Source organism: Argiope bruennichi, chromosome 9 (assembly GCF_947563725.1).
Source record: "Argiope bruennichi chromosome 9, qqArgBrue1.1, whole genome shotgun sequence".
NCBI classification, from domain to species: Eukaryota; Metazoa; Arthropoda; class Arachnida; order Araneae; family Araneidae; genus Argiope; species Argiope bruennichi.
In genome coordinates, this window is record NC_079159.1 from 8405880 (window position 1) to 8433617 (window position 27738).

At 26.9% G+C, this 27738-nt stretch overlaps 2 protein-coding genes across 2 annotated transcripts; both read left to right on the plus strand.

Moving 5' to 3' along the window:
- On the plus strand, window positions 1-12379 carry LOC129984365 (constitutive coactivator of peroxisome proliferator-activated receptor gamma-like). The gene is made up of 5 exons (XM_056094235.1): window positions 1-1265; window positions 3930-4170; window positions 5144-5403; window positions 6359-6565; window positions 9164-12379. The coding sequence occupies exons 1-5, from the start codon at window positions 198-200 to the stop codon at window positions 9281-9283; spliced, it is 1896 nt and encodes a 631-aa protein (XP_055950210.1). The 5' UTR covers window positions 1-197; the 3' UTR covers window positions 9284-12379.
- Window positions 12380-13874: 1495 nt separating this feature from the next.
- LOC129985329 (constitutive coactivator of PPAR-gamma-like protein 2) lies at window positions 13875-27738 on the plus strand. The gene is made up of 5 exons (XM_056095314.1): window positions 13875-15441; window positions 16830-17070; window positions 20769-21028; window positions 24278-24484; window positions 27485-27738. Exons 1-5 carry the CDS (start codon window positions 14377-14379, stop codon window positions 27602-27604), a joined length of 1893 nt encoding a protein of 630 aa, XP_055951289.1. The 5' UTR covers window positions 13875-14376; the 3' UTR covers window positions 27605-27738.

Below are 27738 nucleotides of genomic sequence, written 5' to 3' on the forward strand. Positions count from 1 at the left end.
ACATAAACACAAATCAAAACTCAATGGTTTCGGTTTAGAAATGTTCAATTTGCTTAGATAACAGTTTTTGTGTATATGGATAATATACGTTAACTTACACTTCTTTCTTTGTTGATGAGAAATTAGCTTACGATTTTTTTTAAAAAAATATTACGCTTTAGATTCGAAGATTCTTTGGTGTATTTTCACTGTAAAATATGGGTGTCCGAGGTCTTCAAACTTTTATTGAAAATGATTGTCCTGAGGCTTGCAAATATGTATCAATTCAGCAATTAGCAGATGAACATAAAAGTCGTTTCAGCTGCGAGCCAGTTATTGTTGTCGATGGTATGTCTTTATTGAATCGTTTATATACGAATACTTCTTTAGAGTGGATATATGGAGGGCAATGGCTACAGTTTTTCAAAGAATTAGAAAAATTTATTTCCCGATTTAAAAGCATAGGAGTTAAATTGATATTCTTTTTTGATGGAACAGTTTGTGCTTCTAAAAGAGACGAATGGGTTAGACGAAGATTGAGTAAAAGTGAAACAGTTGCTTCCATTTTTAGTATTATCAAAAGATACAAAAGTGAGCCTGATAAAAAATTATTTCAGCTTCCAACGTCTATGGGACTTTTGGCAAGATTTGCTGTCAAAGAATTGGGAGCTGATGTTTACCAAACAGACAGAGATGCTGATGATGTAATAGCGGAATATGCTTTAAAGCATAGAGAGGTTTTTGCCATTTTGAGTCAAGATTCAGATTTCATAATTTATAACACTAAAACCTACCTTTCTCTCTCTCATTTAGATCTTAACACCTTATACACAATTCATTATGACAGAAATTGCTTTGCTGAACAGTATTTAAATTTATTTGTGAAGCAGTTACCTTTATTTGCATGCTTAGCAGGAAATGATTTTGTACCATCTGATAAACTTCGTAGTTTTCATCATCGCATATCCAGAACTAAGCGCATTCACATATCAACCATTGCACAGACTCTTTCAAAGATCATACAGGTGGAATGTTGGACTGGAGATATAAATAATTCCCAAGAATTGGATCATATTTCTCGGGTAGTTTTTGGTCATTATAATGATTCATATCTCATTTATGAGGGCTTAAAATCTTACATGTTAGATTATTGTTCTCCTCCTCCCACAGTATGCATTTCTGTAGGCCCCACTATGGAGAAGGCTGTATATGAGAGACATCTAAATTGTTGTAACGCACCTTATCTTTTCAATTTGCTTTGCAAAATGGAGTATGAATCTAGTGAGGTAGTATTCTATTAATATTTTTAATAGTATATAGTTTTATAGATCTATTTTCATTGATAAATTTTAATCTGTTTTTAAAAATCTTATTCATTATTGATTGCTTATTGTATTTTATTACTTTTATTGGAGAAATATATATTCTTTGGATTTTAATTTTGTGCTTTTTCCATTTATTTTGGATGTTATCAAAAGTATATTATGAAGATTTTATATTGGATAAAAAAGAAATGTGTTTCTAAATTTCTGTATGTTTATTATTTTAAGACAGGCTGTAATTATTGGTCATGATCAAAGTGATATAAAAGAGAAAATATTTGTTTTTACAAAAAAAAATCTTGTTACTCTCTTTTTTTTTATTTTGCATGTTTCAATATTTTTAAACAAAAATGATTAAAAATTAATTTTGATTTAAGAAACTGTCTTTGAAATTCTTTAAATGACTCCTAATTAATATCCCTTTCAATAGTGACTGAGTGTTGCTTAATTTTCTTATTTATTTGTGAACTATGGATTTACAATAAGATTCTTTGGAGTCCTGAAAAATATATCCATTAGAAAAGTAGTTATGAATATTAAACATTAAAAAACCTTGCTTGTGAAAGCTACTGATTAAAATTGTTTTGTATACATTTATTTTTTAGTCATAGCAATACCTGTTTTTCTACATTGACCAACTTCAGATACAAATATTATAAATTCCTTTTGAAATAAAAAGCCTTTGTTAAAAGCATCTGCACTGGAATTTTTGTTAATTATTTATTTATTTTATTATTATCTTAACTATGAAATTTAAATAATTTTTTAAAAACTTTCAAGGTTTTTTTAAAGCTAATCTACATAATAAGATTTTTTTTTTTTTTTTTTTTGAGATTTTGATTCTTAATTTTTTAAAATTCTAATATCTCAATTTTCTATTGTGTGAAAATCTTGTCCTGATATAATCCAGATTTTATACATGAAAGAGTATTATAGATTTCAGCCCTGGCAATGGTTGACTGAAATATTTTAAAGACAGATATTACCTTTTTATTTAAAATGATTTGTTGAGAAGCAGCAGCTATTGATGATAATACTACAGAAGACTGGAAGAACATTGTTCTCAAGGGTATTTTATTTATGTTTGATGCATCAGATGTTTTAAATCTTGATGAAAATGGCTTATTTTACTCTTTTTTGCCTGGTAAAACTTTGTTGTTTAAGTGTGTAAAATGCACTTCTAGAATAGCAAGTAAACAATACCTGACACTTCTGCTTAGACCTAATATGAGTAAAAATGAGAAATTGAAACTAAGTGTGATAGGTAAAAGCAAAAATTTTTAAATTCCTACCATTTGAATATAAAGCAAATTCAAATGCATAGTTGACTACAGCGATTTGAGGATGACATATTTATAAACTGAATTCTCAGTTTTCGTCTCAGAAAAGAAATGTCATCATTGTTAATAACTGTATTTTCCACAATCAACTTGAAAATTTAGAAGCGATCAAACTTGTTTTTCTTCCTCCAAATGTTACAGCACTTTTTCAGCATTTAAATTAAGGAATAATTTGTAACCTTAAATAAAAGTACAAAAAAAAAAAGCATTTTTAAATTATCTGATAAAAGTAATGGTTTGGAACGAAAGGTTAAAAGTTTCAGTTTTAGATGTGATTGACTATGCTTACAAAAGTTGGGAGTTCCACATCATTACAAACGATTTTGATATGTGTTTGACATGCCGAATTCATAACAAATATTGAATCAGAGGAAATAATCAGCAAAAACATCGTTGACCTGGAAGTATTAGAGACTTTGCTGTAAATCGCAGATTAAAAAGAGTAAAGTGTCAATGACATTAATGTGTTTTTCAATATTGATAACAACATCACAGTTTGCTTACAAGGAATGTAAAAGCTTTGACATCTAAATTTTTGGAAGAAAAATAAAACATTTCAAATGAGAATAACAATGGACAAATGTGGATCAAATCTTGCCCAACAAGACAGAAACAATTAAACTTATGGGGAAAGTTTGATATTACTTAACATCCATTCAAAATACAACAAATGAAGTATATTAGAAAAGGTTATTTCCAGTAAGCAGTATCTTCATCAATCAGCATTGTTAGATTATTTTAATTCAAGTAATTTTTAAAAAATAAAATGTGGTAACTATAAAAAGTTTTTTTTTTTTTATTTTAATTTTCTACTTATTCATTTGAATTTATTGATTTCTGAAAATCTTGTTTTTGTCACTGTATTCTGCAATAATTCATAACAATATTTGTTTTTGTTTTTTCCCACAAAAAAATTTTCCTCTTTGCCTGGGTCATCATTCTGTTCAAGTCATCAAAAATGGCTGGTTTCTTGAGTGATAAGGTTTTATTGTATATATACAGCAGAAATATTCTAACGGGGTAGTAGTGATTAATTTCTTAGATTTTTTTTGCATTAACCTGTCAGCCAATAAATTTGCAAACATTTTAAAGTATTTGCATCAAAGTTAATTTATATGAATAATTATGTATCATAATTATTCTGTAAGTTTTACTTTGATAAAAATAATTGACAAATTAAAATATATAATTACCATTTCTAGTAATAAATAATAATTATATTAAAATTTATTTACAAGCAGTACTATTATTGCTTGGGTTTTCATTTAGTTTAATTTTATCTAATTAGGTACTAGAGGATGCTTCTAGGCTACCATCTGCATTAGTATACAGAGAAATAAGGCAAAGATGTTATGGTATTCTTTTCAATGATTTCAAGGCTACTACCTATAGTGATAACCAGTCACATACACAACATGGAGATTCCATAGTTATAAAAGAATGGTGTGCATATAAAGGAAATTTTATGAAAAAACCAGAATTAATCAAGCCCCTACCACTGGATATACATTCTTTCACAAAAAATGAAAGTAAGTCTAAAATATTATCAAATAATGTATAAAATAAATATGTTTAATTATGTTTCTCAATATGTAAATAATCATAAAACTTTTATAAATTATAAAATTTATTTATTGCGTTATAAGTACATTTATCTCAGTGTTATAAAATAGTTTTTAAAAACACTGTTTTTTGTAAATAATAATAAAACAACATAATTATTAAAAATAATATAGTTAAAAATCAAAGTTAAATTTTGCTCATATCATCCGCAAGTTAAAATAAACTTAACATAATAATTGATTTTAATAAAGCAATGCTCATGTGGGGCAATTTAAGCAAAATATAATTTTATTATTTTTAAATTTTTATTATTTATTCATTCATTATTTCATTTTAAATCATTATTATTTATTTTATTACCCCAAATAAAAATGGGTGAAAAGCTTGAATGTTTTTTAATGCTAGCATTGAGAAATTCATATGTAAAGTTCCAAATATTTTTGGAAAAGAATAAGTACACTGAAGGGAAAAAAATTGAGTTAGTTATGAAGAAGAAATTGAATATCATTGATAGTGAAAGTTCAATAGATCATATCATGTTACTATAATTCAAAACCTGAGAAAATGTTCTTTAGTATTGAAAAAACATTCCTAATAGCTGATTGCAATTTCTTAATAGTAACTTCAATTCTTAATGCTTAGTTGTGCAATTCTGGATGATATACTTACTATAAATGAACAGATATATGAAGGAAAGGTAAAAGAAACAGAAAAATTATAAACAGAAACTCAAAAATGGGAAATAAACTTAAAAAGAGACACATTTGCCTTCCCTACAATATTGAAAGAAACCATTCATAGTTAATTTATTGCAAATTGAAAAACTCATTAAGATCTGCTTCTCTAGGGGTTTACTTTTCAATAATAAAATGCATTTATTTAATTTGTTGTGATCTGACAATATTTTCTTCTGTTTATGAATTTTATGTTTTTTTTTAGATCATATATTGACGATTGAAGATTTATGGTTAAGAGGTACTGAAATAGAAAAACTACAGTTCTTCTGGCATATATTGCAAATACCAATGGAGTTCAATATCCTGATTTCATTACCAAAGGACCACATAGTTTTAGCTTGCATTCTAAATTATTTGATTGGTGGTTTAAAATTGAATCCTCTTTTGGAGCCTCTAGAAGTTGCTGCTTTTATAGCTCAAGCTTTATGGAAAGCAACTTCAGAAGAGTTGAAGAATTTAATGGTAAATATTAACATGATTAGTAATAATTTTTTTCTGCAGCATCTTTTTTTGCAGCATATAATTTTAAACTTATAAAACTTGCGGAATGGAATCATCAAACTGTTTTAGTACATAATGTTTTCATTAATTAGATGCTAATGTTTATTTTCATATGCTTATTATCTCATTAATATTCCTAAAAAATTATGAGAGCACATTATATTATTTTAAAATATACATTGTAAAAAGTTAGTGAAAGATTATTTAAAAGTTCTTTTACTTAACAGAAATTTATTTTAAGAGAAAAAAGACCACTAATATGTTCTAGTTAACTTCTAGCATTTGGGCCAATAATGAGATAGTTTTTACCCTCCCCCTTCCCTTATTTATTGTACAATTGAAGCAACATTTTCTTAGAAGCTTATGCCCTACAGTTGGAAATTGAGCATCTGTGTCAAAATGAAATACTTTTTTCTCCTTCTGATTCACCTTCATTTGGAACAACATTTTTATAGAGGTTTGACGAACAGGGCATTTAGTAATAAAGAGTTTTTAACAAATTTAATTGATTTTTATCCCATTATATTATCAATATAATGTAATTAATTCTTTAATGATATTGTCTAATAAGCAAAATTGCAATATTTCGTTGGTAAATAACATTTGGATAGTTTATTTGCTGAAATATTCAGCAGTCTTTTATTTTCTATTGAAAAGTAATGCAAGTTAAGAAATACAATAAGACTTATTAGTCCAATTATGATTATTTTAAATTTCATTTCTTAATCAGGTAAAGAATTGGCAGAATGCTACATGTTGTTGAAATATTTTAAAATTGCTTCTTTATTTAAGAAAATCTTTTTTTTTCCTGTTTACTTTTTTAGATAAATTATTGATGTAGTATTTAGTAATATATATTTTTTTATTTTATAAAAAGTATTCGTTTTGCAAATTTATCCTTTATCAATCAAATTAGGCACCATCAGTGGATGCAGTTGCAGTTAATATATCTTCATTGTTCATGCGAGGTGTCACAACAATTTTGATGGTTTTAAATATATGTGACTTCCCATTCTCTATGACACATGCTATGCCATGGCGTTTTTTTGATGGCAAACTTTTCCATCACCTATATAATGAAGTAAAGCAAAGTCCAAGCATTCGGCAGCTATGCAGGAATGATGTAGGTATTCATTAGAAATATTTTGTATCATTATTGAAGTTCATGCTACTTTTTCTTTATGTTAATGTATAATTTTGGAAATTTCCTCAAATATACCAAATAGTTTCAAAGAAATTATATATTATTTTTACAAAATTATTCAAACTATTTACTAGCCGCCTTTGGCGACCGGCCAGTTTGCCAATCTTAATGCTCGTTAAAATTTTAATAAATATTTTATGTAATTCCTACTTTAATAGCTTCTTCATCAAAATATTTTAAAACTTCAAATTTTGATTGTTATATAATTCACTCATAATATTATAAAGGCCTTCAGTCATAACGTAATATGTAATTCTCTAACTTTCTGTTAGCTCCCGTAGAATTTATGCTTTAAATTAAAGTGGAAAAGATTAATCTGCAATTAATATAATAATAATATTTACTGAAACAAATCATTTTTTTTAAAAAAATATGATTACTGAAAACAGAGTCACTGAGCTTTTAAACTTTATGGGCACTAAAGAATATCTTTCTTAATTTATGTAATATCTCAAGAATTTTTCAACAAAATTTCCTCAGATTCATCATGAGCAGATCGATTAATAAACAATGTTTAATTTTAAATGCATCAAACACTAAGAAAATAAAACAAATCGTTTAAAATAATCGGTTGAAAAGGTTTAAAAAAAAACTACTTAAAAAACGATGTACTTAAAACTAAAAGCATATACAAAAAATATATAACTAACATAAATACATTTTAATTACAAAACTATACAACTAACCTAAAAATAATTTAAATCAATTTCGCATCCGCTGATAATAGTTGTCAGCAATCAGAACACAATGTGCATGCTTGAATTTTCGACACCAGTTACGGTAACGCAAATGTGCGAATTTTTCTACGCCAGTTGGGTTAACGCTATGCGGATAAGAAATTTTTAATTTCCTTTATTCTGTTTTATTTTAATTCAAAAGTACTTCAAAATGAATCTGGAAGATCGATTAATTAACAATGTTTAATTTTAAATGCATAAAACATTAAGAAAAAATAAACAAAATCATTTGAAATAATCTGCCGAAAAATCTTAACCCTAGCCTCATTAGTGTTGAAAATGGAAGATTTTTTTGGCGGGAAAGTTAGTTTTTAATTAATGATTAAAATTCTAATTAAAAATTCCAAAAAAGGGACCCCAGGTCCACATTCCCGACCTCTTAGGTATACATGTACCAAATCTGGTAGCTGTATGTCAAACGGTCTGGCCTGTAGAGCACCAACACACACACATTGAGCTTTATATAAGTATGGATATATTATTTTAAAATCTTTTTGTAATTTGTGTTTTGAACATTATTGTAATCTGTCTTTTATTTATGATGTAGTTTAGTTTTCAAGCCAATATATTAACTTTATATGCTGTCATAAATTGCAGTGCAAACTTTTGTGAAAATCGGTTAATTAGTTGAAATTGTCATGAAACTCTTTGAACAAAAAACTAAAACTGGCAAGTTGATTACACTTTGAAAAAACTAATCATCCTCTTAATTTAGATATTTTGATTCAGTTAATTTTTAGTGAAATAAATTTTAAAAAATAATAACTAATTAGTTATCAATTAATTTAAATAATAATGTTTAATAATTTGTATTGTTCTGCATATTTCATTGTCTTATTTCCTGATTGAAGCCCGGTGGTGAATAATGGTAGCATTGCACGCTCCCAATGCACAGGTCCGAGATTTAATCCTCGGGCTGGGAAAGGTCAACTCAGTCTTTCATCCCTTCAGTGGATCGATAAACTGAGGACCAAACTTGCTTGGGAACTAAACACTGGGGGCTTTGCATTAGGCTGATCACCTTACCAGAGCATATGCCTTGCACCCCAGAGCCCTCGGTCAAGAAAGCAGATATGGGCACTGTAGGCCTTGGCCCACATTGGCTGTCGTGCCACTGAGTTTAGTTCTTTTTGTTTCCTGATTGGTCAGGTTTGATATAGGACATTATCTGTATAAATGCTCTGGCCTTTGTATCTGAGAAATATAAATCATAAATTTAAAATGCTGATAATTAGACCTGTAAATACTGTTTTTTATTTATGTGCATATACATGGGTTTTCCTTAGTTTTAATAACTAAATGTATCTCCGTGTAGATGAAATTAAATAAATTCTGTAAGAAATGTTGATTGTTATAATAAAGTATTAATTTAAAAGTATCATAATGTGTAATATTAAAAAATATCTGGAAAAAAATTTCACATTTCATTTTACATTTTCTTTAAATAAAATCTCATGGTACTTTTCCATTAGTACATAAATTAAACTGTAGTATAAAATGTTACTTTTCTCATAATTTGATAGCTGTCAAATATTTAGAAATGAGATAAGTACAGCAGCTTATTACCACCAAGTTAGTAAATAACTGCAAGTTTCATCTTGTAGGGCTACCACTTATTTTAACTGCTTTAAGAATTAAAAAAAACATTGGAATTGTTTTAAAATTCCTGCTATACATTTTGTATTTTCTTTATAATTTGCCTTAGATTCTACATGTGTAATTCTTAATTTTAATATATAATATATTAATTGGAGTATTATTTGTGTGTATTCTTCCCTAGGATCAAACAATCAAAGATTTCTACTATTTGCTTTCATCTGTTATCAACAACACAGTTTACAATTTCAACCAGTTTGATTGGAAGAAGATATTTAAAGATTTTGAGTACCCATTGAATTGAAAAAGCATGGAAATAAATAATGAAACTGATAGATTTTTATTAATGCAATGAGAATATTTTTTATGAATAAACCTTTTTTACTTGTTGATTTTTTTAAAATTCTATAATATTGTTATTTTTATGATGAAATAAATCAACAGTATTTATATTTTAACAAAATATACCCATGAGCTATTTTAAGAAATGTATAATGTGTATTTTATTCTGATTTTATCAATAAAAATAGTGCTTTTTGTTTTGAAATATAACACTTTCCAATAGTATTTCCATCCTATATCAATTTTGAACTATAATTGCTCTTCAGGACTTGATTCAAAATCTAATTTTATCATTCATATCATGCTAGTGCACTTTATAGTTGCCAGGTTAAGACATTTCCCAATTGGATTTGATGTAGAAGTAACAGCAAAAGGATTGGGATAAACATAAGGAGTAGCAATCTATTTAATGGAAACAAAAAGAATAATGAGATCAATTGCAAATTAGCCACTGTGTAATTACAAAATTTCTAAATTATTTTTATACTATTTTTAAATGTATATCTAATTATTTCATTGCTTGTTGTATTTTTTTTAAAATTTCAATCATTAAATAATAGATGCCAACTAGAACACATATGGATTTGACATCAAAATTTAAAATTGTATTTAAATATTATAAATCAACTAATTAAAAATATCAGTTAAAATAGAAATGTCAAACACTATTTTAAAACATCTGGAAACTGTAATAAAAACAAAATTGAAGTTAAGAATGAACTTTACTGGTCAAATATATTTATTCTTGATACCTGGTTGAGTAGCATTGCATTAATTGTCGCCATAACTTTATATTTGCTTTTTATTGAATTTAAATTTTTAAAAAAATCTTCTGTGGGAAGAGTTTATTGCAAATTAATAAACTATTCATAAAATGAACACCTGAAAAAAATTAAACATTTCAGTAAATCATTGCATTATCTTTTAAATAATTGTTGTTTGACATTTTCTTTAACAAAATATTGCTTTACATTTTATGATTTAAAATTTAATCTCCATTTTATAAACCAATAATTTTTTTTTTTCATTCTTTGGACTTTTTTAGGGGGAAAAAATCTGTGCAAGAAAAATTTTATTTGTCAATTTTTTTATTAATTTTAATTTTTTGATATTTTAATCTTGTCTGTTAATAAAAAAAGTTATTGTATTATTTGTGGTTTACTGTCATACTAATGTACAGAATGTCCATAATTTAAGTCACATTTGCAAGTTCTCTGTTTCAAATATTGTGCTGCAAAATTTCATGGAAATTGGGTAATGGCATATTAAAATGTTAAAGAATTTATATAGCAAAAAAAAAAAAAAAAAAAGTTCCTCAAACTACCACTAGATAAAGCTGTGCAATAGTCTTTCTGACATATGAAAATGTAAATGTAATTATGTGCTTGCACTGCAAAACAAGCAATAAAAAAAAATCAATAGTCGAATTTCTTTCAAATCTGTTCCCAAGCCAAAGTTAACATTCATTACGTAGAAACATGCTTTACTAATGAAATTGTTTTATCAAAATAATAACTCTATTACTGAAGTTTTACAAAAATTTTGGAAAGGAGGACCAAAAAAAAAAGTAACTCCTTCAAAGAAAAAATTTTTCTTTGAAGGAGTTACAAAAGTGTCAATCTTTACGCAAGAACTAAAAGATACAATTTTTTGAAGCAACAAGATTACTAGCCATTTAGCCAGGAAGGGTACAAAAGTGTGTTGTTGCAGAGATAGTGGATGAAGTATCAACAATGCAAGTGCAGAAAGACAGTATCCCATTTCATGGGTAGCACTAGTGTTTAATGTGTTGTAGAAAATGTTCCATGGCTCTTAAAATTTTTCAAAAGTTATTACATTACTAGCCATTATAAATTATTGCTTGTGCAACAGCTATTCCCAGCTGATCTTACTAACTGATAAATCTTTGTGTTGCAGTTTCTTATGCAATTGAATTAATTCCAAAATGAATGGTTGTGGAACATTTTGTTGATGAACAAAGTCCACTTCCATCTGGATGGTGCAATTAATATGTACAGTTGCTGCATTTGAGTTACAAGAAATCCACATTATCTGCAAAAGTCGTTACACTCTTTGCATGTAACAGTTTGGTACGGCTTTACTACTTCATTTATTCTGGGTTCATTTTTTTTCAAGGAGCTCATCGCTGTAGATCCTATTGCATGCTCTGTCACCGATAAAAAAATATGCATTTTTATTTTATTTTATCAGATAAATTTCATTCATTATGCTATTACCCTATTTATATGAAAATCTACTGCATAACATTCGATTCAGACATCTCACAAATGTGGCTTTTAATTATAAATACCCTGTATCTTTCTTTAATATAATGTATAGAATTATTTATACATTAAAGGTTGTTCCTAAATATTGCCTGGTAGTAATGGATTGTGGCTCTAGGCAATGTGTGCCAAGTCTCTTTTTTAATAAACTAGGCAATTTAATTTCACATTTCAGTGCATTTTTTTTTAAATATATATTTTAGTAACTATGTAAAAACACATATGTTTTTTTATTTATTATGACTCATGACTGTAATTTTCACATTTGTACACAATATTATTTAAATAAAATATTACAATAATGTAATAAAGCATTTAGAAATCTGACTAAATGCTGATATTATCCTAATATTTTATCAATCTTCAAATATTTTTTCTTTTAAATTTATTCAGTTAATAATCAAAGTAATATTTTTTTTTTTTTGAATCTGTATCTCATTAGCTAGAAATCTATAAATAGCGATTCTTCATGTTAGTATGCTAGTGGTAATTGTCCACATCAAAAAATCTTACTGGTTTTTGATGGATTTTCTCTTGTTAGCAACAAAAAACATAGCAGAAATTACCAAAATTTCATTATATTACTTTCTGAAAAAAAATATGCTACACTTAGTAAATATTTCTTCAAATATTGTGAAACCATAAAAGGGATTTAGTAATCAAAATATTATAGATGAATATAAGATATTTGTAACTAATTTCTCATAAGTATTATTCTTTACTTTAGTAATAACATCACTTGCAAATGTACATGCATGCATATACTAAATCAGTTTAGGTCAAATTTGTACTTCATAGTTTTGTATATTTTGAAATAGTATTGCAGTCTTCTTTATATGTTTAAAATAAAGTGTAAATATCCAGATATTCTAAGAATGAAACTTAATATTTTCATTTTTACATAAACTGCAAAAAAAATTAAATTTTAATATACATACATGTAATAATTTCTAACTGATCTACATTAAAAACATAATTTCCTAATCACTTGAACTTTGAATTCTCTGTAATTTCAACTTCTAAGCCTCTTGAATTTATATATTTGTACAGAACTAAATAAATTAAATATTAGAACTTTTTTTTTCTCTCTTTATTTTCTGCCTTAGTCAGTTTGCTACACTGAGCTTTTCATGATTTTAACAAAGACATCTTGATGAAAAATAAAAATTGGACTGTTTCCTTAAAAATTATTAAGAATAGAAATTGTTAAAAAACTCATTGCTTATTTTTTCAAAGAATGTGATATTGTAATGCATAGAAAATTAGATGCAACTTAACTATTATGTTGCATCTAACCTTCAATGCAAGTAAATAGGTTATTGACTTAAAAATTGCAGCTTGGCATCTTCATAATAGTAACAAATTCAACAAGTTTTTTTTTTTTTTTTTTTTTTTTGTTATTGGAATTTGAGAGAGGAAAAAAGAGAAGTACTTATTAACTATTCTATACGAATCTATGCTCCTTTCTTGAAATATTAATTTCATCCTCCAGTTTCAAAAGTTTGCACTTAAGGACAAAGACTCAGAATCATAGCAAAAGATAATTAACTGATATGCTCCAAACTATTTTCCTGAATTGGTGTAAAATTATCATCTTCTTCAATTTACAATAGAACTTCCGTTTACAAATATATACATTTAAATTATATACTGTAGAAGTAATACATTGATGATAAGTTAAAAAAAAGTTCAGAAAAGAGCGAAGATTCTTCAATTAACGTTATTCCAGAAATTATCACTTTCATTTACAGGTCATTTTAAAACTTTTTTGTATTGCAAATATTTTAAAATCTATATAAAATTTCTATTATCTCAAAATGTGCATGTAATGATAAAGATTTAAGATAAATCTACTTATTACTTTAAAATGCTTTTATCTCTAACTAAAAAAAAAAAAAAAAATGCCATTATTTGGCTTAAGAAAGTTAATTACAGTATCTTTATTTGAAAAATGCGAAATATTATACAAGATTCGCAGAAATACACCAAACAACTGACATTTAGTACTGTATATATATATAACAGATAACTGTATTTAACAATGACGAAATTCAGAAAGTATAATAAACTGATAACTTCTAAATTAGTACTTTGTACGTTTTTTGCCAACAAGCTTGCAATCTTTAACCAAATATTTCGAAAGAAAGCCGCTTTCTAGATTGCTAATACAATTGCTTTTGTTTAATGATAACAGATTGTTATTCTTTTTCTGTTTATCTCGTGAAATCGAAACTTTGATATAATCAAAATAGCAACTGAGCGGCTGAAAATTTCAGTTGGCAAACGCAGAAGGTTTTAGTTCGCAAATTTCAATGAGTTTATTCATAGTGTGTATTTTGTTTATTAAATAAAATAATCTAAACATCATTGTACATTATTATGCTTTGAATTGCATTCTTTTGTAGATTATGTAACGAATGCAAACACTGCCATCTAAAGGGAATTCCCCTTTGTGATATATTTATAACCTCACGTAAACACACACGGGAAAAGGTGATTCCCCGTTTCTGATACGAACCGAAACTGGTTAGGAAAAGGTGTATCCCCGTTTATGATAAGAACCTAAATTCTTTTTTTTTTTTTTAAATTTATCATTAGATATATTTATTCTGACACTGCTATTGGGTTGTTCAATTGCTTGGTTAGATTGGTATTATAAACTAACATTAGACTTATGTATTCAAAGAAGCGATGCAAACTTTCTTTAGTTCTTATACAGAATTTTAATCAGTGAATTATTTAACCTGAGTAATTAACTTCTGCAACAAAGATGGGTGTTAAAGGCCTTCAGAGTTTCATAGAAAATGAATGTCCTGAAGCTTGCAAGTTTGTTTCTATCAAGGAACTTGCAGAGAAACACAAGAAAGTTTTTAACGTTGAACCTGTACTTGTTGTTGATGGTTTGAACTGGCTAGTTGAATTATGTGTCGAATTACGCTTGGAATGGATGTATGGTGGTCAATGGCTACAAATACAGAGAGCAATGGCAGTTTTTATTGCCAAATTTAAAAGTATTGGAGTGAAATTAGTTTTCTTTTTTGATGGAACAATATGCAAATCTAAAAGAAATGAATGGGTTCGACGTCGAACAGGCACTTACGAAGGAAAACTTGAACTTTTTGAAACAATAAAAATGAATTATCAGGAACCATTTGGTCATTTTGGGATTCCAACATTTATTGATGTATTATCCTGTTTTATTGTTAAAAGTTTGGGTGCTGATGCTTTTCAGACAGATACTGAAGCAGATTTTGTCATTGCTGAATATGCTGCCAAGCACAAGGAAGTTTTTGCAGTTCTTACTCAAGATTCTGATTTTATTATTTTCAATACCAAAATGTATTTATCCACACTTTATCTAGATTATGTTACACTAAGTACAATTCATTATGACAGAGACTGCTTAGCATCAAAATATTTACATCTCCCTGTTGAGAGATTACCTTTATTTGCATGTTTAATTGGTAATGATTTTATTGATCGCGATTTGTTAAGAGAATTTCATTCAAGTCTCAAAGAAGTAAAAAAGGGATACGTAGCAGCAGTTGCAGAAAAAATTTGTAAAATCATTCAAAAGGAAGGTTGGAAGGGGAACATTTTTAATTGGCATGAACTTTGTTCCATATCATTGAAAGTTTTTGGTAGTAGAGAGAGAGCTGATCTTATTCGTGAAGGATTAAAGTCTTATGAAATCAACTATAATAATCCTCGCCTGAAAGTGCAGATTGAAGTCAGTCCTGAACTGGAAAGAATGTTATACGAAAAGCATTATAATTGCATGAATGCACCATATATTTTTGATCTGTTATGTAAAATGGAGTTCAACCAGAGAGAAGTAAATGTTTCATATTATATTTTAATTTTCTGGATTTTATTTTTGTGTATTTTATTTCCTATCTTAACGAAGTTTGTGTTTTGTTAAGTGGTGCTGTTTTTCAAAAATCTTAATTTACATTCCAATTTTTTTTCATTCATTTATTATTTATCCAGAAAAAGCAATAAATTAAATATCTTATTATACCAGAAAGTTAATTTGTTTTAGTCTTCGTATGAAAATATATAGGAATTCAAAATGAATGTTAGATTTAAAATATGAAAATTTTCTAATTAATTATTCTAAGAGTTTTTATGTTTAAACTTTTTTATTTTAATTATTTCAAGAGCGAATAAGTTTAATCAAACTTGTAAATGAGCTGCCATTGTGGGAGTATTAGGTGTTTTATATTAAAAAATACTTCTCCAATATTATTTATTAGCATTATTTGTGGCATTTGATGTTAATTTTTGTGCACACAATATCCTGCATATTCCAGTTCCATATTTAAGTTAAAATAATTTTATAAAATAATTTAACTTATTATAACTGATCAAATTATGAAATTAAAAAAATTGTAATTTAGATTCAAATTGCATAGTTCATATCAAAATAGTTTTAGTAGTAGTTTAGTTTGTGGCACCACATTCTCCATATTAATATTCCGATAGTATATTTTGTATTTAAAATGCAATATAAATTCAAAAATTTAAATCACATGTTAGATATTTATAAAAAAGTATTCAGAGATATCTAAAATAATGTTCGCATAAATCATGTTAACATAATAATTTGTCTAGTCTTTTTAACATAATAATTGCTAGTTTATAAAAATCAACTTTTGAAAAGGCTAAAAAAATTATATCTATTATTATATCATATTGAAAACTACTTAGTATAATCAAATTTTATAATTTTTCCAATTATTTTTTTAAAGATGAAATTCAAAAAAGAAAAATTTCTCCAAAAGGTAGAATATTATTTGAGAATGAGCAGTAAAATAATTCGAAGAAGAAATATAATTAAAGTACTTAGTTAATAATTTTATTATCTCCTAAAATTTAAAAAAAAATTGGGACACGTTTGTTTGTTTCAGATTTTATGGGATATATTAAATTTAATACTTTGGTACTTTATCTACGAGTTCAACAATGATATTTGATCAGTATGAAAATTAGTACACAACGTAACTTTTGAATTAGATCAACAGTTGTGAACATATGCCTCAAATATAGCAACTGCCCCATATTTTTATTGCTTTTAATATTTGGTTCATGGCTGTTTTTGAGGTAATGGGGAAAATTGCTCATAGTTCTAATGAATACTTTAACATTCATCAAAACTATTTAAAAATGTTACTGTGACTCCATGAGTGAATTTTTTAAAATTTGTTATGCTTAATATATTAGGTTTTAGAAGATGACTCAAGAACACCATGCATCCTAATATACAGAGAAATACGCCAGCGTTGCTATGGTGTGCTTTTTAATTGTTTTGTAGCACCACATTCTCCAACAAATCCTGGTCGAACTAAAAATGGACGAGAAGTTATTGTTAAAGAATGGTGTGCTTACCAAGGAAATTTCTTAGAAAAGCCAGAATTTATCAAGCCATTGCCTTTGAAAATATCTTCTTTACCTGGAACAGAAGGTAACTACCTGAACAATATATAATAAATATAAACAGTTTTTAAATTGTACATCCTTTTCTTATTTGTAAGAAAATTTTTTTCTTCAATTTTCATTAATTCAATTTTCATCCATATTGGTATAAAATACTGTATATCCATTTGTATATTAATTGTGTTGATTTACTTACATGTGCCTAATCTAGAAACTTTAAGCCATGAATGCATGTATTAGACTAGCATTAGACTTAGACTACAATTGCATATGTTAGAGTGATATTTGAAATCCTATTAATTGAAACATTCTCATGAATCATAATGCAATGTTGCTATATTTAATGCTTTTCAGTAATTTTCACTGATGGGAAAAAGTAATATAATTTGCTCTGATAATAAAAGTAATATTTGCTATTGGGTTTATAAGGAAATATAGTTTATATAATTTATATATGATTTATATTATTTAATAATACTATATATTTAATAATATTATATATGATCATGTATTACAGTCACTTCTTAAAGATCAAATTAAAATGAATTCTAATTTAAATGTTAATAATAAAAATTTATTTATTTTATATTTTTTAATAATATAATTGCTTTGTTCTTAGTTCTTGTAATCTTTAAAAATTCCTTGAGTTTAATTTTGTCATAATTGGGACCTTAGAAAAGTGCTTAGTTTTTTTTATTTTTTTAACCTGATCTTTGAAAAATAAGAGAAATCTCTCTCTCTCTTTCTCTTTTTTAAGGAAGGAGGGAGAAAAGGAAAACATTTATGACTTTGTTTTGCCTTGAGAATTTCACCATCAGAAAAAATGTCATTAAAAGAATACTGTCTATTGTCAATCCAGCAACTAGGAATAAAATGCCATTCATAGTATCTACAAAGTATTTAAATATAGAATTAAAGTGTATGGAGAATTATTATCCTTATAACCCTTGCAAGATGTCGTTGAATTTATTTCAAGTAATTTCCCCAAATTGTAAGATAGCTGATTCTTCTGTGGGCCAACAAAATGCCATTACTTTTTTTCATTTGTTGTTGTTTCATATATAAAAAGGAATTTCATGCAAATGTCTTGCTGATCTTAATATGTTTTCTTTAATGTTCGATGATTCACTTAATAAATATATACAAATAAAGTTAATGTATTTAAACATCAGATTTCGAAAGAAAAAACAAGGAAGAAAAACATTACCAGATATGTAGCTTATACTTTCGTCTTATTCGCAGCTCCTGTAAATGAAATAAGATCCTTAAGATAATTTTTAAGAATTCCATTTTACTGATGAGAAAATAGATTTGCAACTGGTTTTTATCAATTATGCATAATGGATGACCCATCAGTAAATTAGAAAATTAAAAGTTCTTTGATTTACTAAATGATGACTTCCATGTTGTTAACATTTTATTTAGATATGGAGAAATAATGTCCATTTGTGATATTGAACTTTTTTTTATCTAGTGTATTATTTATTCAAAGGTTTCCCTTTTAGCACAAAATGCCCAGCAACATTGGTATTGGCTGGGATTCAGTATGTTGGACATCACGGACAGGTCCTATAATATCTTGTATTAATAGGGTCTTCAGCATAAAGAAAGGATTGCTTAAAATTTTCAATGTGTGGAAACTGTATATTAAATAATGCAGGATCAGGTGACCAGAGAATACAAGTGTTGTTAAAATAAAATTGTTAAATAAATGTTGAAATGTTGGATGGCCCAGTATTATAAGCTGAAAATATCAAAAAAGGCAAAGTCTGCACAAAAATTTAAATCTTGTAAATTAGTTACAAAGTGTGCATTTAGTTGCTTTTATGATTTTAGTTGTGAAACTGAAATTTTTCATGTCATTGATCAAAATGATTTAACCATTATTAATATTTACAAGATACTGTTACGGAAATTCCAGGGTTCTTTTCGATTTGTTGGTCAACAATGAAGAAACACAATCAAAGGCCTCAGTAACAAAAGAGACAAAGTACTTATTACTTTGGCTTGAAACTACTGGCCTTTTATAGCCAGGCAGAGCTTTTAGGGTATTAGTGATGCACGCGGATAGAACCTGGGACCTTGTGGTTCGCAGTCCAGTAACATAACCAGGATACAAATGCATATGCTCGTGTAGCGTAGTTGTTAACTTTCATATATGCTATTCACCACAAGCTTCCCAGAGCCAGGCAGAAAAGGTTCTGGAACTATCAGGCATATTTCGGTTCCTATTGGCTGTATCATCAAAAATCTGGAAGATTCCAGTATTGTTTATTTTGTCGCCAACTCATAAGATCACCGATTCAGTATCTGATCAGCATCCAACAGAGCTGATCGTAAAATAGTCTTTCCAGTGATTGAACCAAGGAAGTGCTCTGAAGCAATATTACAGATTTGTTACAATATTGTACACTTTTGTCATTGTGGCATGATGTGTAAAAAGTACAAATCTAAATACATACAATTTTATGAGTTGATTCAGATTTTGAAAAATAAGCTGGACTTTGATGATCTTCAAGCAAATAAGGGGCGGGGGGGGGAGAATCTTAAGAATAATGTTTTAAAATTTAAAAACATCGGAATTTAAATACGTTTTCCATCGCTGTTATAAAACAAATGATAGCTTATAATTAAATTACTTGAAAACAATGCAATGGAAATTTCAGGAGCTTAAATTTATATGCAACTGAATGGCAATTCTGTCTTTGCCTGTTTGATAATCTGGAGTTGAGTACGCCTTATCAGGCAATATAAAAGATGCATCATTCATATGTTATGTTAAATAATAATTTATAAGAAATTTTTAAATTTCAATTTTTTTTCTTTGATTCCTCCAAAAATATTTTGTAATTCTCTTTACTTCCCCCCACCCTTCCTTTTTTTTTCTTAAAAAAAATCAATAATAATTAGACTTTGAAGTATTGCTTTTTTCTTACGCAGCACAAACCTCACAAGAAGCTTGGTAGTCTTTGCCACTTGATTAAATTCAAAAAGCAAATTGGTGACAAATTTTTACTTGAATATTTTTACTGCTTGAATATTTTAATAATCTAAATACATATAAGAATAAATTTTTAAAAATAAATTATACTATAAAATCAGTAAATTTTAAAAATTTCAAAGATTATAAAATATTTTGTATGCATTTTATTTCTGTCAGCTTTTTAAAATTGGCAAAAAAGAAAGTTATTATTCAACCTATTATAAGACTGAAAAAAATAGCTGAATATAATAACTTGTCTGAATAACTGAAATAACAAGGCTGGTAACTGAAAATAATTACTAGGCTGAATGTTAAAAAAAAAAAAAAAAAAAATCTTAATTCCTTTTCTAATGCTAGTAATGGAAACTCTGAAATAGTTACTTGTTATTTATGCTGGCAGCTAATCAAGAAAAGTTTTTTCTTTTTTTCATTAATGCATTATTGAATTATATTGACTCATGACATGTAGAATTGCGAGTAGTAAAATATTCCTGCTTTCCTGATATGGCCAAAGCTTTAGTTTACAGCTGAAACTTTGATAGTAAAGTTTATTTATTTTGTGTTTTGTTAACTGTTTGGCTGCTTTTATTAGTTTATAAGAATATAAAAAATTTTGCATATTGATATCAAAACTGAATCTGTAAACTGTTTGTTATTTAGAATTGTTATGATTCATTTCAATTTTCTATTTTGAAATCTTATAATTTTTATAGGAGTTATTTTATGTTTCCAATCTTTTTCAGATCAAATACCTACAATTGATGATTTGTGGTTTAATTCAACAGAAGAAAAAAAATTATGGATGTTCTGGCACATATTACAAATTCCAATGAAATTTGAGTCTTTGGTTAAGTTACCGAAAGATCAAGTAGTTTTAGCTTGTATTTTGAATTCTTTAATTGGAGGTTTAAAATCAAGCCCTCTTGTGCAACCATTAGCAGTTGCAACTTTTGTTGCACAAGCCTTATGGAAAAAGGAGATAAAAGAATTGAAAAAGTTGCCAGTAGGAATTATTTTCTTTAAAATTTTATATATTTTATTATAATATTAATTTTAATGAAAAGTTAAATAATTAACACAATTTCAATTATCTTAACATGATATTGATGCACTGAACAACTTAATATACATGCTCTGTACTTCAATTTTGTATTTTAATTGTTAGAGTTTTAAAAATTGAATTGAATATATTATTGTGAAGTTTGTTTATAATTACAGCTGGTTTATTTTTCTATAGTTCACTTAGTTCTTTGTTTAAAAATGAAGCACTAATTTATCCCATGGAATTGGATACTTATATCTTTCATTAGTGAATTCAATTTCTATCTAAATTTTCAAGCAATAATAGGACTTTTTTCTGCTGATTCCTTTGTTATGATATTTTTTTAATTATTTTTATTTACTTCTGCTTTATTAGAGCTATACTTTTTTGAAATTAAGGATATCAAACTCAGTTGCTAACAGAGACCATATTTATAAGATTTAAGTTCTTTCAAGAAATTAAGAATGAGAACATTAAAAGTGGTCTTTGATATCTATTGAAGCATAAATTATTTATTTTAAAAAATACGATTCAAAAGACAATTTTGCATTACTGTACTTATTTAAAATTTTATTTGTTTGAAGTAAATACTTTGTTCACAACTTTACTTATACTGAATTTGTACAAAAAAAATTATCATCATTTCTATCGAATCAACAAGTTCTATCAAACTTCACTTTCACTTCTGTTTGGCAAATATATGATAAATTGAAACACTTTTTCAATAAATTTGGCCTTTAAATTGCATTGCTTTGAGTATCAATTATAAATTTCTATTCAAAAAGAGATAAGTTTTCATACTGTATAAGTCACTTTATTAAAAAGGAAAAGGTCAAGATCAGTATATAATAATGGACATTAAACATTTTAAATCATTCTTCATGCACAGTTAAATTTTTGTAAGAAAAGAGGAGAAGTGGAATAGTCCAGCTGCCATGTGATATGCTAATCAACGAATTACATTTCTGACTATAAGAACATTATGAATATTAATGGCATTCTATACAGTTATTGGGGGACCAGAAAGTAATGTCACATTTATTTTACAATAAATTCAAACAAGTTTTTATTTTTAATCCATTATTAACTACCTTTTGCAATCTAGTAAGCAAATTTTCAATGCTGGATCAATAAAAAATCATTCGTTTTTGAGCAAAATTTCTGGAGACTGCATTTTGAAAATCATTCCAATTTTTTTTTCTTCATAGAAAGTGTTGTAGCAATAAATTAGTAGAATCTGATGGTGCTATGTCTGGTAAATATGGTTAATGAGGTTATGTCTTCCTTTTCGATTCATTCATTTTATTTTCAGGGTTCGTCTTGTTCTGTGTGATCTTGGCATTATCATGCACTAGACTAATGCCTTTTCTGTTGGTGATCACTGGACACTTTTCAATTAAAAATTGTTTTACACATTCCAATTATTCACAGCTTATTCAGATTTCAGCACTTCAAAATGAATAATTCCTTGAATATTTCATTAAGCACAAAATAGTTTTTTTTTTTTTTTTTTGTATGTAAACCTGGCTTAGCAATACTTTGTGGCAATTCATTTGGAAAGAATCATTGTCTTTTCTGTTTTGAATCATCATGAAAGTGCTATTTTTCAAATACAGCCTGATAAAAAACACTTCTCTGTTGTGCCACTGAAGCAATCAGTTGCATGTAGTGGATCTGTTAGTTTATTTCCTTCAGAAAGATTATGTCTTTTCTAAATACCTGCTTTGTTTACTTTACCAATATACTGCAAATGTATTTGGATGATAGACCTAGGTTAGTTAAGTCACTTGTTTTGAAGCCAGGATTTTCTTTCTCTTCTGTCCTTGCATAGCTCAAATTTACTGGATCTAAACTTAGAAAACCACCTTTGGTTTTTACGAAAATTGAATACTCTAGGATAAGCAATTGTTGTGTTACTATACTTGTGAAACTCAAAGTGCACAATACTAGTTATGTACCTCTTCTATATTTGGCTGGTCATTTTACCCAAAATAAAATTTTTTAAGTATTATTTATAAGCAAACAAGTCGCCTTTACTTTAAAATATCTCCGACATGACTTTGAAGTAGTCAATAAATTGATAAACAGTAAACGAATATTGGTGTTTGGGAAACAACATTATTTTCCAATCCTCCTGATATTTCTTGTAAGTTTTGAGATCGAAATAAACAGCTTGTACAATATTATTTCGTACTAGCTGCTTTTGGCAATTAGCTGGTCCGTTAGGGATATTGATTGCATTTAATCTCTTTTATTATCTTTGGCATAGCTTCATATTCATGATTCCATCAACAAATTGTTTTTAGGCATCAAATTTCTTGAATTTTAAAATTCTCTCTATTTTAGTAGTCTTCCATATGATCTGCTATTTAGAAGTTTTTCATTGATCTGGTTTCAGTTGGAAACCAGTTCAGTGACATCATAATGCTATTAAAAATGTAATCATCCATTTCATTTATCATTTAATTTTCACCTTTATCATAGAAAATATGCAGATAATAAGCAGAATCTTTCATTCTTGAATTTTGATAATGGAAAGAATCATACAATCAAATAATTTATGAAAAATAAAAATGTCTTAAGCTTCAAGCAACAAAGTAATCTATTTTTAAAAATTAGAGAAAAAACATTTTTTTTAAATGTCAAGATGCACGAAAAATTTGTTTGAATATTAAATTGATATAATTAAAATTCCATTTTAAAAAATTTTGAAAAGGTATACAAATTATTCTTGTGCAATAATATTTTTGGGAATGGTCAAGGAACTAAATTTTTGCTTATTTTTTAATTTATTAAAATTTTAAAAAAAATTTTAGTTTACAGATTTTTTTTATCCTACAAATGATGATCAGATTTTTATCCTCCAATTGGTGCCATGTTTAGCAATTGTAGGTCAAATCAGTTCTGTCTTGGTCTATCTTGTCAAGTGTTATACTCACACATTCATCTTTATTATTAGTAGAGATATCAGATTTTTATTAGTTGAGATATTGATAATTATATCATGCATTTAACAGAAATGGCTGCAGATTTTGGATCACTTTATGATGGGTAATTAATTTAACAGTTAAATTATCTTATACCGATCATGCATTTTTTAGTATATCTGAAGTCCTCATTTTTTTTAAGCAGTTTTTGTATATGAAGCAGTTTATGTGTATTTTGTATATTTTCTGATATCTTATACTTTGATTTTTTTTTTTTCCGTAGATTCCTTGGTTGGATCCAGCAAATGTTAATTTATGTACTCTTTTCTTAATTGGTGTATCAACAGTATTCTTGGTATTAAGTACATGTGGTTCTCCTCTTCCATTAATTCATATTATGCCATGGAAATATTTTGATGGAAAACTTTTTCATTATCTGTACAATAAAGCAACTATTAAGCCAAGTATTCATGACCTGTGCAGAGATGAGGTAAATGCCTATTGATTTTTTTTTTAATAATCTGAAATAATGCTTTGCAAGTTATCATCCATTAAATATTTTGTCATAAAATAATTATTTTATCTCCTTTTCTCTTTAAAAAAATACTTCAATTAAAACTAATTTTTAAAAATATTTTTCCATTTAATCTGCTTTTTGTGGTGCTTTGTATGTTGCAATAACTAAAATATTATTACTTGTAATTCCATATTAAGTATGCAATGATATATATTGATACCACTTACTTACATGCTAACCTTTTTATATCCTTATTATCAGAGCCGACCTTCTTTATTAAGAATCCTGGGTGCAAGAAACCATTTGGGGCCTTAAATTTTTTGGTAAAGCAAAAAAAAAAAAAAAAAAAAAAAAAACACGAACATATATTACTATATATGTTCATTTAATGCGTGATTTTGTTTTTGCTATTAATTATTTCAAAAAAATTACAGTTTTTTGCAATTTCTTTTTCGGTATTTAATATAGCGAGTGCATTTAAGTGTTCTGTACTTAGCTTAACCGAAGACATTTCATTGCTGATTTTAATTTGCTAAAAGACTGCTCAGCACTTGCTATAGTAACTGGCAATGTAAAGAAAAGTTTTAACACAGTTAATACTTTTAGAAATAATTTATTATAATTATTATTTAATGAGTATTACAGTATGTCTTGTGCATTATTTACATCCCTTTCATTCAAAATCCAATCCCGTAGCAAACCAATTTCTTGGGTAAGGTTTTCATTTATATTGTTGTTATAAAACTTTACAAAGTTCTTGGACATTTTTCTAATTCCTGTTTTTCTAAAGTTTTTTTTTTATAAGTGATTGATTTGAAATACTTTTAAATAAATTTTTTATCTGTACAATAACAGTATCAATTACAGTGTTAAAAATAACATCTAAATTCCTCTATTGGGCTCTACAACTTCATCTTCTGCTATTTCAGAATATGATTTTTTCTTTTTCGAATTCGCTTTTCAGGAAAGCATTTCGAAATATTTACATTATGAGTTATAAATTAAACCTATTAATAACAATTGTTTTGCCTGAAATAGTTTATTGATAGTGTTATTTTTGGACAATATTGTAAACCATATTATTAAACATAAGATAAATGACATTTCTTGTATTGAATCCAATAGACTTTTAGCTTCGGATACCACTATATAATCGTTATTTGTATCGCATGCTAAAAATAGAATTACATCTATAGTTTCTATAAATAATAGATTAAGCTGTCCCGTTTCCTTATTTATAGTAACTTGCTTTGTTTTATCAATAGTTGAACATAAATTTAGTTGCTTTAATAATTCTTTCTACGCAATAAATGAATTAAAGTGGCAAATAGAACACTTATGATCTCGAATTACAGTTAGCAACTTTCTCCAGTTATTTTAGCCGCCTGTAATTTGTGTAGATTGTTCATTTCGTCTTCTTTTGGCAAATAGTATACAACAAAAACAAAATATGAAGTCTTGTATTTTTGAATAAATTAATCAGTTGCGAAGCTGGGTTTCATCATTTGGCATTTTTTTAAAGCAGTATGTAGAGGAAAACCTTCAACATTCTTAGCAAAAACTTTTTTGTTTTGTACAGATCCGGTCTTAGCACAAAAATTCTAAACTTAGCGGCTGTAACATTTGGTCATAAACCTGATTCACTTATATTCACTTGATCATATCTATTATTGTCATTTTTGTCATTATTTTCTTATCCTATCATATTTGTATAAACGCACAGTTCTTCAAAGAATTTCAGTTTCCATAATTTTATTGTAAAATTGTGTAATTTGTTCAGTTGAAGCTTGAATTGTAATTTCTGAAGTCAAAGAAACTTCATTGCCAAAATTACTTCAGAGACAAGAAGACATACTCACGATTTCTTTAAATTTAGCTTTTCTTTTTCTTTCCTTGCTAATTTTTTTTTTTGACATCTACAGGGATATTTCCTTGGCATGGACATGATTAGATTTAACAATATTGAGATTAGATCTAATAATATTAAACATTTAAGTATGAATATTAAAATAGTATGAATTTTCAAAATATTACATGCAACCTAATTTACTCAGCGAGGTAAATGATTGTACATCTACTTACTCTATGTTCCACAATTGTAATAAACTATAATATATCTGTAAACTTCATTAATTTACAAACGTCGTTTTTTTTCAGTTAAATTTTTTTTCTCTCTTATTTCCAACCCTCTATTATTGTTCAGAACATTATTTTACTTCTTGATCACGTTGGGGCCCCGGTGCATAACATCTGCTGCACCCCCTAGATGGCCGGCCCTGCTTATTATTCTTTTCATTTATTCTTAGTTTTAATACTGTAATAATAGTTATCAAAATAATGTATTATATTTTTTAACTTAAAAGTTTGTTTTTGTAGTAAATATTTTGATTATAAATGTAAGTATAAAATAAATTTTTTAGCAATTCAGACATGTTAGGGACCTCTGTATTGTTGTATAATGTCCTACTTAAATTTGTAACCTTCAATAAGAAAATGTTTAACTTGAAATAAAATACTAATGGCTTAATGCAGTACACTTCATAAGGGATATTAATAACTCTATTCATGTTTAAAACATTTTAAAAATTTTTTTGACATCATCTTGATCTTAATAAAAATCATTTCAATTTATTTAATATACATCTAATAACTACAAATAGTAATAAATAACAGATGATAAATGTTTAATCATGTGATTATTTTCAAAGCCATTGATGGTGGGGACATTGAAATTCACTGTCCTGCACAGAAATTTAAATTTGGTGTCCTCTTTACTTTCTTTGAAATTTACAGTTATTCATGCATGGTTTACTCAGTTTGAGATTTTTATTGTTGTTGGTATTTTTATCTCAACTCATATTTTACATAACTGGAAATTAGTTAATATTTATAATATTAATAATTTTTATTTGATTTATTGATTGCTTGAATTATGTCAAGAAGCTAAAATGCTTATTATTTTTTTCCTATTAGGAGAAAACAATTAAAGAATTTTACAAGTTACTCCGCATCGTTACAAGTAACACAATATATGATGTTGAAAAGTTTAACTGGAAGAGCATTTTTTTAGATTTTGATGATTGGCAGAAATAATTTTCTTTCTGTAATTTTGTTTTTAATCTTTTAAAGAATGTATTTATGAATATCATTCAATATTCAACAAATTGTTACTAATGATACAATTGCTTGTATAATTGTAAAAAGGGTTTTATCTTGAATTTTAGCAA